The sequence below is a fragment of the Meleagris gallopavo genome, chromosome 5, assembly GCF_905368555.1.
Source record: "Meleagris gallopavo chromosome 5, MGAL_WU_HG_1.1, whole genome shotgun sequence".
NCBI lineage: Eukaryota > Metazoa > Chordata > Aves > Galliformes > Phasianidae > Meleagris > Meleagris gallopavo.
In genome coordinates, this window is record NC_139408.1 from 34856544 (window position 1) to 34873049 (window position 16506).

At 34.7% G+C, this 16506-nt stretch overlaps 1 protein-coding gene across 7 annotated transcripts in view; it reads left to right on the forward strand.

Moving 5' to 3' along the window:
• NPAS3 (neuronal PAS domain protein 3) overlaps positions 1-16506 on the forward strand; it is a 599300-nt gene that overhangs the window by 176337 nt on the left and 406457 nt on the right. For 4 of the 7 annotated variants that reach the window (XM_085225180.1, XM_085225182.1, XM_085225183.1 and 1 more), the window contains 2 exons: positions 4145-4389; positions 4502-4552. In XM_085225180.1, coding sequence (XP_085081306.1) covers positions 4145-4389; positions 4502-4552 — 296 coding nt within the window. The remainder of the gene's footprint in view (positions 1-4144; positions 4390-4501; positions 4553-16506) is intronic. The other 3 variants (XM_085225181.1, XM_085225185.1, XM_085225187.1) reach the window with 1 other exon arrangement.

Consider the following 16506-nt stretch of genomic DNA (forward strand, 5'->3'; position numbering starts at 1 on the left):
TATTGCTAGTTGCACTGGAGAAGAGGCTTCAGGTAGTTGAAGAGAGTTATAAGGCCTCCTCTGAGCCTCCTCTTCTTCAGACTAAATAATCCCAGCTCTCTCAGCCCCTCCTCATAAGATGTGTGTCCCAGACTCCTCACCAGTTTTGTTGCCCTTTTCTGTACGCTGGTGAGCCTTTTATGTGTCTGCTTCTGAGCTGCATTCTGAAATTGCAGATAAAAATACTTAATTGTAACCACAGCCATTCCCCTGTTTTCATTCAAAATGCAAACTCATGGCATTAAAGTATTTCACTGATTTTTTTTTTTTTTTTTTTTTTTTTTTTTACCACCCAAACTGAGACACACAGGTGAGATATTGATATGTTAAAAAAATCCTTACTAGCATAGATCATTACATCTGCTCATATGCTGTAATATGTTTGATTGCCATTATATCCTGCAAAAATTAGGAGCTGTGCTTGTCCCATCTTTAAACTGACAGATGATCTCTCAGACGTGGAGATTGGGGGGGGTGGACATAGATATGGATGCATTTATATGCTTATGAATATAAAATATATAAAACGATGTGGAATAAAATATGAAGCAGGTTAAGCTCAGAATGACCACAAGCACAATGAAATCACAAGTGAGTTATGAGTACCAATAAAACTTTTATGCAACAGCATATTATCATGTCTTCTGCATCTACTGTGTCTTCAATAGAAAATTTACTTTTGAAATGTTGTGTACACCGTTTTAAAATTATACGATGCTATTTATCGTAGCCTTTCAACTGTAAAAGCAGACCTGCTTTATATCAGTCCATCTGAAAAGACCCTAGACAGAAAAATGATATATATTTTAGAAACTTCCTATCTAAAGTAGCATTAGTTTTCTAGTCATTAAATATTCTGTTTATATGCTATTGCATCTTAGAATTATCAAGAGCTAGCAGCTGGAAACCTCTTTGTCTTCTTTAGTGGACTCTGTATGAAAATTGCTTTAGAAGTATGTTCTTAGGGGAATGCATGAAGTTTTACTATTGTATCATGACATCATCCTTTGATATTGAAGAGGGATGCGCTCTGATCCAATTATCTGAGCTCTTTCCCCTTCTCCACAGGCATCGAGGAGGGAGCAATCTTTATGTCTCTTGGGTATATTTCACACTTCGTTATTTCCTTATTGGTAGCATAGACAGCATATGTAGATTTGCTTGTCTGTTGGGAGACTTCATCTAAGAACTAATCCTCGTGTAAGACACATATAATATTTGATTTCTAGGTGCTTTCTGAATGTGGAGTCAATGTAGTAAACATGGGTACAGTTTCTCAACTTCAATTCTTTTCATTAGTAGGAATTTCTAAGTGTTTGCAGGCTGGTTTTCCAGCAAGTTCATTTCTTACCAAGAACTACTTCTAATGTTAATGTCATATGACACGGGCCCAACATGTGATGTCAGCACCACTGCTTTCTACTGTGAGCTTCACACCTCTTATAAAACATTATTAGGATGGTCAATGCCAGCACTTTCCTCTGTTAAGAGCATCCAATGATGAAGCTGATGTTGCCTATCAGAATCACAGGTGCCAGAGATGTTCAGGGCATATCTAATGAATTTTGCATTCTGCTGAGGAAATTGCTGTTCCTAAATTAAGGACCCATTGTATCAGTGGAACTTTGGTGTCCAATATTACTACCACAGTGTCCAGTTTGTCTAGTGGTAGAACTGCATGGTGGAGAAATTGAACGTATATGTACTTTTTGCCAGACGTCATTTCTAAACTTAGCAAAATGCACTGATGCCAAGACTTACAAACTCCTAGACTTGACTAACTTTGTTAGTATTTTCACAAAGAGCAGTATACAGTATGGCTGGGAGGAAAGCCATGTTTACTGATATTACCATTTCTTTAGAGTCGCTTTCATACATTTATTAACTTCCCATCACTTGTACGCTGGGATTTTTTTTATTCTAGAAGTTTAAATACACTTAGATGGCCCTGAAAGCCACCTGTTTACTTAACAGAGAGCCTTGCTTTTCAGCTGAACTGACTGCTATTGCAAACCTTATCAATCCAGTAATGCATTATATAAGCTTATGTTGCAATACGTTATTCAGTTTTAGCAATCTTCTGAACATTGTACAGGATTTGTAAACTGCGCTTTCAGTCTTACGTGTTGCTGAAGAATATTCTATCACTTTTCAATTCCTAACACCTTTCAATTTCAAAAGTCTTGTTTGTCACTTAGAATATAGCTTGTAATTTTCAATCTAGCTGTGAGCTGTTCAGATATATCTCATAAAGAGATGTAGGTTTTTTAGTATGGAGTTCAATAGAACATTGTATCTTTATCTATGGCTAAATAGATGGCATTTCTTTCTGGTGTTCTGATCATTCACCACCTGTATTCCTTAGCTGTCTTTTAAAATATAATTGCTAGTTGTACATAACTGTGTAGAGAATATAAGTTTTTAATCATTCTCAGGGCAGTGTGATGCATTGGTGATCTGCCCTTTTAATTCTGAGCAGTATCTCAGGCAGAGATAGCCGCAAAAATGTACATAGGTAAGAATATTAAAACAAAACAATCTCTTCTGTAGTTTAAGTCACCCCCAAGTTAGAAAGATAGGTGAATAGGAGTCTCAGAGTCGTTGTTTTAAATTTACTTGTCTAATCTACTTCATAAGCTGTAGTGATTTTGTAGACTATTCAGTAATGAAAACCAAGGTTTCAGTAAGAGTTGTAGAAACTTGAGAGAAGTATTTGCTGTTCCATTTTACACTAGTTGTATTCAAATTGGTTTTTTAAACCAATGGGTATTTAATGGAATTTTGACTGTAATTTCATGCAATTAATAAGTAATCAAACAAAACAAAGTAAAAATACATCCCTTTTTGAGGATCTAGAACAGACTGGTAGACAAAAATGTCAGCACCAACCTCTATTTACCAAGATGTGGATAACATGTACAGTTGAGACTTGTGTCCTAAGCTGAAAACTTTACTTTGTCTCCCAAAAAACCCTTACATAGAGTGGGGGAAAAAAAAATTCATACCTGTTCTTTTTATTGTTTGTACATTGATTCTTAATCCTCTGGCAAGTTTACTGTGCATTTCTTCATTTGCTTCAAACCACACAACAAACAGTGTGAATCCATTTTCTCTTGCAAAGCAATTATATCAGATATTAACAAAGAAAGAAAGAAAGAAACTGAAACTTGAGTTTTCTTTGACTTTTGGGAAAAAAAATCAGGGGAAGACAACAGCCTTGATGACCCAGTGTCTTCTCAACGTGTGTTCAGCAGTTGTACACAAATTAAGTAGTGCAGGAGTAAAATCTGAGTTAATTTTAGGCCTGGCATATGGGTGGTAGCAAGCAATACATTAGTAAACCTGGAGTAAATGAGCGTCCTTGCATATCCACCTGTTCTGCATAAAGCAGGAGGATCTCTCTAATCCAGAAAGCTGTGTAGGAGTCTGTCATATGTGACGTTGAATTAAAATTGGAAAAATGAAGCATGTAACTCCATTAACTGCTTTCTTGAATCTCTGACAATGGTTACTGTTTCCACAGCAAGGCCAGCTAAACAAGTCACAAAGATTAACTTCTTGAAATCTCAGTAGGTTTGCATTATTACACCAGACTTTAAAGCAGCTTCTGAGCCACAGAAGTATATAGCCTGTCTGGTCATATTGACTACCGCTACAGCAACCCCTGTCAGTGATAGCACATACTTCAGACATCTGAATCTAACCCCCTTTCCCATGAGTAGGAATTTGGTACAAATTTGGACAAAGATGAGTTTTCAGTGGGTCAGAAGAAGCAGTGGCATCAGTATAGATAAAGCCCATATTCTTAGGAATCCTTTCTTCTGTCTGGCAGCAGAAAAATAAAGGACAGGCTAATGATAGAGTGGATGAAATGAGCTAGGAGCAGTTATGTAACATGTCTACAACTAAAAATAAAACACTATCATTAGTTTTAATTATTCAAAAATTGGAGTACCGTTAAATGTATCCTGTAGTCTATACATCCATTCACAACATTTTTAAAATGTCGTAATGTACACTGAAAATCAGCAATGAAAAAGCAAGTTCATTACATGTGACATAACACTAATATTGACGAATGTCCTCCTTTGTTTATTTTCTTCAGTTTACAAGCTTTGAGAAAGGAAAAGTCCCGAGATGCTGCTCGCTCTCGCCGGGGAAAGGAGAATTTTGAATTCTATGAGTTGGCAAAGTTGTTGCCGCTGCCTGCAGCCATTACCAGCCAGCTTGACAAGGCATCCATCATTCGACTTACAATTAGCTATCTGAAAATGAGGGACTTTGCTAATCAAGGCGATCCTCCATGGAACTTGAGAATGGAAGGACCTCCACCTAATACATCAGTAAAAGGTATGGCCTAAATACATTGTTTTGTATTGACTATGGCAGCCTTTAGTAACCTCTAAATTGAAATTTTTACCATCATCCTTTCTTCTTTCCCTGCATATCAAATCCTTTAAAGGGATACAAATGTGGAAATCTGAGGTCTGCATGAGAAAGACACCATGTGAAGGTGAAATAAACCTCTTTTATTTATTTTTATTTAACAACAAACCTACTGACATAAATAATAAAACAGTAAGTCTTTTAGGTAACATACATTTAACTGTTAAAAAAGTTATTTAGCAATGATTGTGTTGTTTTTCTTATTTTAATATTTTATCAATGGGTGTATTTGAGGGAAACGTGTTATTTCTTGATGTGAGGACTCAATCACTTAATTTCCATAATTAAAGCTTAAAGGCAGAATTGTGTCTTCAAGTTCATGAACATAACATCAAAATTTTTAAATTTTCAGGTTAGAGACCATGATTTTATTCATCAATTTCAATGCGAATAGAATTCATTTTGACTTCTGAGCCTGTAGACTCAACACTTCAGCCCATATAGCCTGTTTTCAATATTGAACACCCTTTTTTCATCTTTAAACAAGTAGTAGGGCAGCAAAAGTAATGTTTTGGTCATGAATCGCCATACAAGTCTGGTATTAGAGGAATCAGAACTTTGATTTTAGAGGTTATATGTGTATTGTTCCTAACTAGGGTTTCCAGTGACTTGTATAAACTGAACATTTTTGTGTAATTTTTTTACTTATGCTATTTATGAAGAAGAGTCTGATCTTGCTGTTTGATAAATATTATAAACTAGTGGTTTATTAAACCAGAAATGCCAACAAACGGTTTCTGGTACTGCCAGTGAAAGGAGCTTTTAGTTGCTCTTTCACTTAAAGGAAGAAAGATTAGCTAAGCAAAGTTATAATTTTCAGTGGACAGAGATAAACATGAAGGGCAGCAACTGAAGGACTTTTGGACTGATGATTTATTAGTTGGATATATTTGCATCATTTCGTTTATTTCATTTATATTGTCTGCCATGCCATGTATACTTTTAGTGAAGAAAAAAAAAAAGGATAATTACATCATCCAGAGCATGAGTATAACATGGTTCATCAGCCTGCTTATATAATATGCAAATGTTCACCACTTTTTCTGAATGAGCCCTTTGGTAATTAAGCAATTGTTTCAAGTTGGATATAAAGTGAACTTGCTCCAGGATCTGTGATCTATCTATTGAAATACATAATTCTTCCCAAAATTCCTGTAGCTAAGCTTCTACTAGATGTCCTGTGTTGTAGAAAGTGATCTCTGCAGATCTCTGTGTATGTTTTCAGACTACCTGAGATTTGTTTCTTGTTATCCTCTTGTGGAATAAGAATATATATTTGAATACTGACGCTTCCTTTTGGGCAAAGATTCTGACAAAGGGAAGATTTTTGAGGGAAAATTAAACCTTATTCTTAGATATCAGCATAACTAACTGGTCTAAGTTAACTCGTTCCTCCCTGTAAAAAAACTTAGGTAAACAGTTAATGTCTTTCCAACCTCTGATGAGTTAATTCACATTCCTCTAAGCATAACGGCTATGTAGGGGATAAAGAAGGATTTTTGCTTTTGATAATATTTGAGTAGGGTTTCTTTATACTAACTAGGATTGTTTTTTTTGTTTTTTTTTGGTCAGAATATTGAAATGATAATTATTACTAGTAAATGGTGTTTCTTTGTATATGAATTCACTATAAGCGGGATTAACTGTATAGTAGAAGTATATTTTATTGCTTCACCAGTTCTCCTTATGTGAGTCCTGTTAACACATTCTGATCAAACATTCATGAAATTACATCAAAAGAAATTCATTTTCATTTATTAAGGTCACTTTTGCTGCCCTTGAGGAAATTCATAAGGATAAACAAGCTCATATAAATAGTTAGCAGCTTTGTATGGAGTATAGTTGATATTCCTACAATAAAACATTAGACATTGTACTTCGTTCATGCCCAAGCAATCTCCTGAATAGACTCAAAGATATTTCAAAAATTATATGAATAGTATAGGGTGTACAGAACAGCTTTTTTTTTTTCTCTCTCCCGCACTTCCTCTTCCCCCATCTCTACCCAATGTGGTGGTCTGCTTGTGTTAATAATTAAATTTCAAAGCTTAGTTTAAAATTTGTTCCCCAGTACTGTACAGCAATTTATTCCTTTTAATTTAGGATTTCATAAAGGTCCTTTACTCTGCCCTGTATTTGTCACAGCTTCCCTGAAAAGTTTATGAAAGATGATGAGTTTGTTCTCTTATGCCTATTGTGTAGTGATCGCTATGAGTTTTGCTTGCAAATGAACTCTAAGGTGACTCCATATAATATTTTCAGAGTCAATTACTTCATGGAAATATCTTGAGCAATTGGAAAGTAACAGATAGTTTTCTCCATTATTTTAGAAATATCTATTGTTATAATACAGATCAGATCTACAATGAACATTATGCATTATTCAAGAAATGACCAGGCATTCTCAGCAGTGTTTCAGCTAAATAACTTATGATTGTAACCTTTAAAGAAATATCATTGTGGTGACTATTGGTAAATCATTTCTCCATTCATAGTAATCTTTATTTAGAGGCTATCTAGAAACCATTATATCTTTTATTAATCTTAAAAGCAATAGCCAATGATTTGACATTTGCTAAAAATGGATAAATCTTCCATCAGCAGACTTCAGTCAATTTTTTTGGTGCATTGTCTAAGGCTTTCTGTATCTAGGAAGTATTAGTCCTCATAAACAAATACATACACAACTTGCAGCAGGTGAGTTTAAAGATTACAGTTCTTAAAGATCAGGAAATTATTCTTTTATGGCAGAAGTTGAGCAAAAAGTTATTTAGAGTTAGGAGGAATAATATGGTTATTCTTTGCATACTACGTACAATAAGCTATGAATAACAGCACAATTTCCCTTTTTCCCAGTACTCTGAAGTTTTTGAATCTCTGTATTTAAGGGAAATATTCTGAAGAGAAAAGGGAATTAATTCCTAAGCAATTTTTTTTTTTTTTTTTTTGCAAAGAGACTTTTCTGAAAGTTCTGATCTGGGAATGAAAGTATTTTAATAGGGTGTACAATGTGTTCAGCCAGTAACATGACGTGTCACTTGAAGTCCTCCAGTGTATTCTGATGGCCTCACACAGAGCAGGCCCCATAGTACTTTTACAACATCGGACTGTTGTGAGCATTTTCAAATTTTGAAATATCACTGTCTGCAAATGTACTGTTGTATTCTGTGATGTGTGCAATATCTGTGGCTGATGTAAAGTCATACCTTGTAATTGTTTTTCTTGTTTTGGGACGCCAGTACCAGATCAGAATCACCATCACTGTAAAAAGAAGGCTCCTATCTCTTAATGTTTGAACAGGGTACCTGACACTTTTCATATCTTCTTCTTTTGAAGCAGCAATTAAACTCAGTAGTCTGTATCTAATTCTCTAAACGCTGTAAATTTGCCATGATTATTTTCATGCTTTTTTTTTGTTAAACTGAGGTGTGTATTTTTGTCTTTGGAGATGCAAGCATTTGTGTTAGGCCATGAGTGTATTTCCTGCTAAATTATATGACATGGAAATTAGAGCGTGTAAGACAAGTTTAGGCATCTTTTTTCTTTGACTGAAAAAACAATTAAGGGATTACCTGCAGTCTCAAGCTATAAGTTAGTTTGTTGTAAATGTGAATTTTTTTAAAGCCAAAAAATTATGTATATAAAATTATCTTGCTTATCGTCTGTCATGAGAGATGATGAATGAGATTCTCTAAGGAGTGAAAAAGACCTCAGTAAAAGTAGTGACTGTCAGGCTATATAAAGACTTCAAACTTGCATATTTTTCAGAGTCAGTTATCAATGCAAACAAAGTACAAAAAAAAAAAGGTTGAAAAAGATCTTGATGTTTTAACATACTGTGGAACTTGGGATTGAATTTGGTGCTTTGAATTTTCTGAGAAAGAAAATAAGCAATAATAATAATTAGAAAGTATGGTAAATGTCATGAGATTATCTTCATTTATTTAAATAATTTTATCTAGTTATTTTTATGCTAGATAAGTATATATTTTGAAGAGATAAATAAATGTTTCAGTTCTGAATCGTCTCATTAGATAACATTATCTGTTGTCACTCTCTTGTTTTTTAAGCTGAATATTGTCTTCTGAGTAGAAGCAAGATAGTACAAGCCTTCCCCTGTTAAACCACACAGGCTTTCCTCTGAGAGCGGCCTTCCCTTCTGAGTTATTATGCACTTCTCTCTCTTAGAGAAACCATTCACTGAGGTGAGGAAATAAAAATCACTTTGATCTTCACTGTTTTTGGTCCAATACACTGTTTTTAACTGTCAGACATGAAAAGATCAGATGGCATAGCAAATACAGCATAACACGGGTGATTTGGCATTATTGTTTACCATGAAAGGGGTCTCCAGATCTGGTTGTCCTGCTTCACAGAGATCTTCTGTTCTTGTGCTGGAGAAACCTCGAGAGCTCTATAGTTTATTCCTCCTTATCTTGCAGGCATTTTTCTTACTGAGAGGAAAATCTGATTACTTCTGATGTGAAAGCCTCTATGCAGTGCTCTGGCTGCATAAAAGTATGAAACACTGTTTATAAATGTAATACCTATCCATTCTAAACCTGTTTGTTTGGTCATAGGAGTAGCACCACGGTTGTGGTAAGTTGTTTAATTATCTGTCTTTTACATAGGTTAAAAGAAAAAGATTGTTAGGTGGAGTTTGAATGTAAGAAACAGGAGCTGGAATTTTCAGGCAGTGTTTATGTTCTTTGTGAGAATTATTTATGGTTTTCTAGTAAGAAAGATATGGAACCCAGAATAAAGTAGCTCTGTTTGATTCTCATTGTGGTAGGTAAGGTGAATTGAACACTGGATTCAGAGTTGGTGGTTGCCTAGTGAGAAGAGATCATGACCTGATTGCTTTCATTCTCGGCAAATGGAGTAGGGTGCCAACCAATATACTTGGTCCTTTCCAGGGACTAATTGTCTAATGGAGAAACTTATATGTGAAATTGATTGTGACAAAAAATTTAGATGGAAAAATTAGAATGAAAGTTGGCTAGAACTCTTAGAGAAAATATTATATGAAATGATGATTTCTTGTAAACCTGAAGATATAAAATTACATACTTTTTCAGAATGAATGCAAGTAATTAAAAAAAAAAAAGTATGTCAATTTATGAAAAAAATAGCAAATAAAAGGGGAATATCTAACAATTAAGATAAACTGGAATGTCTAATCTGCCAAAAGTTTACAAAGAAAAGTAGATACATTAAGGAAAAATCTAGAGGAGGTAGAAAAATGAAATGGAGATCTATTGTCCAGCATGTCAATAGAACTAAAAGTATTGAGACCTCATGAGGCTGGTATGTATCACAGAATCATCATAGAATCATTTGAGTTGGAAGGGACATTTAAAGATCACCAAGTCCAACTGCCTTGCAATGAACTACAGCTCAATCAGGTTGCTCAGAGCTTTGTCCAACCTGACCTTGAAAGTCTCCAGGAATGAGGCACCCACCACCTCTCTGGGCAACCTGTTCCAGTCCTTTACAATCCTTATTGAAAAAAAACCTTCTTCCTTATATCTAATCTAAATCTCCCTTCTTTTACTTTGAAATCATTTCCCCTTGTCCTGTTGCAACAGACTCTTCTAACTAATGTCCACTGATGCAGTTACACGAGCGTAGAAGGCCACACTACCAGCGTAGATTGGTCAGTCAGGACTTGCCCTAGCTGAAGCCATGCTTGTTGTCTTATATTACCTTTCTCTTCCATGTGCCTTAGCATAGCTTACAGGAGGATCTGCTCCATGATTTTTCCTGACATAGAGGTGAGGCTGACAGGTCAATAGTTCCCTGTGCCATCCTTCTTACTCTTCTTAATAATGGGTGTAGCATTGTCTTTTTTCCAGGCACCAGGGACCGCCATGATAGTTGTGTAGCTGGAAGAAGGCAGCTTTATGAGCAGGCTCTGTTTGATCAGGCAGCCTGTAGTGTCTGTGATAATGAACTACTGATTTTTTTATTTTTTTGAGATGGTACTAATACAACTTTAACAGCCTGAACTTTTTTGTTTTCACCAACGTGGATTCCAGTCTGAGTGATAATGGAAGATGTGCCATTGTTTATTCCTCAGTCCATGTAACACTAATACACACTTCTGAGCTTGATTTGTTCCACGTGTACGTTATTACAAAGAATCGCAGTGGACAGCTCATCTTCAAATACTACATTTCCTAAACAGGTAAACATCCAAACTGTCAGATTTGAGAGAAAACTGGATAATATAGTAAAGAACTGTTAACTAACTGGACAACAGTGTGGTGGCATACAGTAGGATGAAACCTGAATAAATCAGTTGGCATGGATAACTTGTATAAAGGGCTCTAAAAACTGTGAAAAGATATTTGTCCCCTTAATTTTAAATAAATCCTTTGATATCATGGAAGTTCTAGATAGAAAAGACCACTAGGAAACAACTTTGGAACAAAAAAATAGTGGAATGTTGTGAGTTCAAAAGATAGTGGAGTAATGTGGGTAACCATTGATTAGTTAGTCTATCATCAGTGGTAAGGAAATTACCTGGAAAATTCTTGTAACTATAAGAAAAGGGTAAAATTATATTTTTTCAATAAACATGCATAAAGCAAAAGTAGATTTGTAAAACAAAACCTATTTCTCTGAAATTAACAATATACAAAAAACTTCCCTGGATGTAATGCATCCTATTTTATTATGTTGGCCCACAGTGTCAGAGGCAGATTGTGTTTTGTAGCTGAGAATTTGCTCTATCAAATAGTATTATTGTGCTCTTTGTATCTGTTGTATTTTCCACAGAAATAAATAGGAGGCATTACTTTGAGAGCAACATATCTACATAATATAGTGGAATATTTTTAAGGCTTTCCACTTACTACTTCGTAAGGTTATGGTTTTAAAAAACTAGGGAAATGTTAGCAGATCATAGTCTATAAGAATTTACTATATAACTCATCTTGGAAAACATATCTAAGAGAAAAGTACAAAGGAGCTTCTCTGGGTTTCTGCAGAAATCACAGTGGGTGTGATCATCAGTAAACTGGCAGTAAATACGGCATCACCGCTGATTTAAAATTTGCAAATTACAATGGTGTTTGGGTCACTGACAGTGCTCTATGTAACTCTTTAAATCAAACATCATAAAATTTATTTCAGCTGAAATGATTAAATAGAAAATTATATGTATATTCCTAGTATTATTATATATTATTTTTATTATAATATTGGTCATTTTTATACTGACTATCCGGAATTACAGGCTACTGGCTGTTGCTTTGTAGTTAATTTTATTAATGAAGGTTTGAAATGCTTTGGTTTTCTTGTGATGCAGAACAGGAACAATGGGGAAAGCACTTGAAGTTCAGCTCTTGTTTCTTTTGTATGAGCAAGGGCATGAAAAGAACTTGCCCTATCCTTTCAGTACCAGAAGAAATGATAGAATGATTTCATTTCCAGTGGTGTTTTATTTGTATCATAAAAAGTTCTATCCATCACTTGTGTGGAGACACAAAGCATTTACTGATGTTAGCAAATTAATACTTTTTCTAAAATATTGTCAGTCAGATATCAGTGCCTACAAGAGTTGTTTATTGCTAGAACTCCACCTTGCAACTTAACCATTAAATAGCAAAAGAACCAAACAGTAAGTATTTATAAGGACAAGGAAAAAGAATAGGTGATTTTAATATATTTTCTCTTATTCCAATCTGCTACTAGTAACTATTTTCATTCGATTGAACTGCAGTTCATCTTCCTCCTTCTCTTCTTGTGTTGTTAGACCAACTTGGTCAATTTTTGCATTTTCATTATGTTCTTTTAAGACAGCTGATACTTGATATACAGTTTATTTCATTTATTTTTCTTGAACTATCTTTTTTTTTTAAGTTCTTATTTGGAGTGCTAAATAGGGTTAAAGACTTCCTCTTTCACACAGCTTTAGCGTTGATTTCTGTATATCTGCATTTTTCTCCATGTTTGCAACTACAGTTCTTGAATTCTTGATGAAATCTTAGTATTGAGAAAACTCATAAAAACTTGCTATTTAAAGAAAAATAAAAACGTGATTAACCATTTGCTTCAGTCCTTTTTCCTTCAGTTTGTATGTCCATTGATAATAATCCACTGTGCCATTTAAAATTCACATCCTTTCCAGATAAAAGATGGTGGATATTGTAATTCTATACGTAGCTGAAAATACTGAGAATGTGGGCTGTGTGGGTTGTGGCAATGACATGGGCTTGAGTCTTGCAGTAGTAAATTTGTCAGGAGGAGAATTGTACTGATGGTTGCATTGGCTGCAAACTTGGTGATGATGATAAAATGAGTCAGGGAAAAGTTTCAACTTAAAAACAAATTAATTTCTCATCATATAATGGCACATATTGTCAAGAAAAGTTAATTACTCATCTAGTAGAAGTTTCTATGTAAAACTTGATGTTACAACAATTCACTTTTCCAAAATGTTTCCATATGATTTTACATTCATGTTTTTTGTTGCGCAGGTTAACTCCAGGTGGTCTTTTTTTAGAGGCATGAACATCTTAAATTATTTGTGCAACCTACATAACATTTTCAAATTATGCAAGTGATGGGGTTAGCCAATGGCAGATGTGAATAAATCATGTGTGCCAAAAATGTTTGTTCTACACTTTACTTATAGTAATGGGAAACAGGCAAGAAGTCATCACTGATGTAGCTTTGATCTGTAAAGTGAGAAAAGGGCTGTTGCTATCTGTTTTTTGCAATATCTAAAATATCTGATAGAACTTTTGTTTGTCTTTTCATTTGTCTTATTCTGAACAGAAGAATAGTGACTTTGCTATGAAGAATGTTTTGGAAGAGAGCCTCTGCAAAGCTTAATGTTATAGTGCTTCATATTGTAAATAAGTGGTATAAGAATTGCATCTTGTGGTTGGATTTAACAGTTTCAATATAAACATCATACCTGAATCTCCTTGGCTGAGCAGAGAATGTAAGATCATGCTTACATGAAGTATCCTGATAACTGATAACTTTAATAGTGGTTAGCAATACTTTTTCTTTCTATTAATGTAATTTACTGTATTTCTGAGTCATCTGAACTTCTGCCTTGTATCTTCCTTAATACCTCGTTGAGACCACTGAGGGGATAATAAATACCTGTGTTTGAAGAGGCACTGAAATAGATTAACACTGCAAAAGCAAAGGGAGCCAAGTCCTTAGTTAGCATCGAGGTACGAGGATGTAAATTAATGGGCTTTTTTTTTCTTTTTTTTTCTTTTTTTACTTTTTTTTTTTTTTTTTTTTTTCAAAACAAGAGTTAATCACTCCATAATACAGGTGGAAAGTTATGACTCAGAAAATATTTTGTCTGAAGTGAAAGCAACCACAACCCACATTGGTTTTGTTGTTGTTTTTGTGTTTGTTTGTTTGTTTGTTTGATTGATGGAGAGAGCAAGTGAATCTTTTCTATTTTGTATACTTGCAATTACATATTTATTAGTGTTTTCCAAACTGGCTGTCTAAATACTTGAATGGTAAATAATCTCCAGAGCCTGAAAATGAAATTTGAAGTACATGAATTTAATAATAATTCTTATTTTATTGTAATGGTCATGTGAGATGCTTTGTTGACCACAGATAAGATTTAGATATTCAAGGTAGACCAAGCAATTTTCAAAATCAAAGAGCAGTGATCTTATATCTATATAACATGCAAGTATAACCACAGTCTGACGAAAGTTTGACCACAATATCAATGCAGCTTAATTTCTGCAACTGTTCTCTTTGAAGACTGAGGAAGGAAATCGAGTTTCCACCAAATCCCTGTGCTCTTGTGGTCTCCCATTTCAATCAGGGATATAAAGTAGAATACAATGAATCCATAGTAAAGACTTTCCCAGGACATTAGAGAGATCGGTAAAAACTGTTTTCATTAGCTGTCTGTAATTAAAGAACACCCTTTATAGAGAGCTTACAATTTAGAGAACATGTAAGCCACTACAACTCTGAGAATGAGAGTAAAATAGGAATCTCCCCACTGTTGGGGACTTAGGTGATTTAAAATAATCAGTTACCTTAAGAAATTGAGATTTTGATTGTTTGCTACTTTCTAAACAGGAATATTTTTCTTTTAAAGTTCTTTGAAATTAATAATTCTGTGATTTCTTTTCCTAAGAAAAGAAAGAAAGGCAAATTCCTAAGAAACTACTTAACTCCAATTATGTCATGACCCTCCTCATAGTTAGAGCTGTTAGGAAATATCTACCTCAATTTCATTGCTTGAGCATGTCAGTCTCTGTAATTTTTTACTTGCAGTTAGTTGGGTGCATCTGCGTATGTGTGCATTCTGTTTGTACTATGTAGAAATTGTTTTTGCTTTGCGTGGAGCGATACCACATGCAAGTAGAAATTTTCATGTCTTATTTAATCATCTGAAAAGTCTTTAAATGCATATTCATAATCATAAAAGAAAGATGGAGAAATATTTTTGTTCCAATTTTTACCCATAGAGAATTCCCAGCCATTATGTACAGCAAGAAGAATGATATTACCAACTTCACATCACTTTAGATTTTATCGAAAACCATATGTGTGCACAGGAGCTTACTTTTGTTTGCCTTTTTTTTTTTTTTTTTTTTTTAGGTACATGTGACATTTCTGCAACTATCAGAGCAATTCTACATTTATGTCCCCTTTCAAATTTGAATTGCTGCATATGCCAGCTGTTTCTCATCTTCCCAATGAAGCAGAACAGCGCTGATAATGCTAATAGAGAAATTGAGGCATATACAAATTTACAGCTAGCTTTTCAAAAGAGCATAGCGCCCCAACTGGGGCCAGATTTCAAAAGATCTCTGATCCTATTCAGAAACAAAATAAATAGCCAGATTTTCAAAAGATTTCAGCACTTTGGTAATCTGATCATAAGAAGCAGCTGCTGAGTACGTTTGCAAAGCCAGTCAAGAGTGACTAGCTCAATATCACATGAGAAGTGTGTGGTTGAGCAGGTAATAGAGCCCTCTTCCCATGTCCTAGGGCCCTGTCTAGTTCTTTAGCAGGGAGGTTATCTTCATGTCCTTTGTAAAAATGCTGTATTTAGTGATCATTTAACTAGGAAACTTGACCTATTAACTGTGAGGTGATAGTTTTCAGAATTACAAGTAGGACATATGCTCAAGGTGGATGAAACAATCAAATATCAAATGCCAGCTCATTTTATATTCTGTCTCTGTGTAAAGTTGTCTTAATTGGGTGTAACTTACAGAAAATGCATCCAGTATTTTTTAAAAACTTCATAATGAAGTTTTCTCCTTATTTTGTGCATAAGATGTAGCTGTTACTTACTCTTAATATCTTGCTCTCTGTTCCTTCTAGTTTGTGTCCTATTCTCTTTTATTTCATCTATTCTTTTGCTTCAGTGTACTATCCTGAAGACTTCCTGGACAAGTTTTTTTCACAACGACTTTTAGGGAACTGAGAGGAAATGTAAAAGCTCACCTAGCCTCATTACACATTTTGCTTTTGTAGCTAGTATCTCCAGCAGTCTGGAACATACAAAGGATGTGATGATCATGAGATTATTGGTTCTTGAAGTGGAGAGCACTTGCAGAACTGTTTTGTTAAGGTACAATGTTGAGCAGCTAAGATAAGCATCCAGTCTGACTTCTTGCAGCCGCCAGACAGAGAATCTCATCCAGTAATTTCTGCATCTGTCTGAGTTGCAGGTTTATCTCTTACAAAGGTATCCTGTGTTGATGTAAATTATTTAAATGATAAAGAATCAACTGCATCCCTGGGCAGATTGTTGCAGTGGTTAATTGCTGTCACGATGAAAAACGTGAGCTTCATTTGTAGTCTTATTTCAGCTTCAGCTTACAAACACTGGATCTTAGTATGCCTTTTTCACTAGATTAATGAGCTGCCTACTGTCAGAAATCTCTTCCACATGTAGGTATTGTGATCCTCTTAACCTTCTTTTCAGTAACTAAATAAATTGAGCTTTCTTAGTCTTTCACTATAGAAAATGACTTTCTGAAGCCTAATCACTCTTGTAGCTCT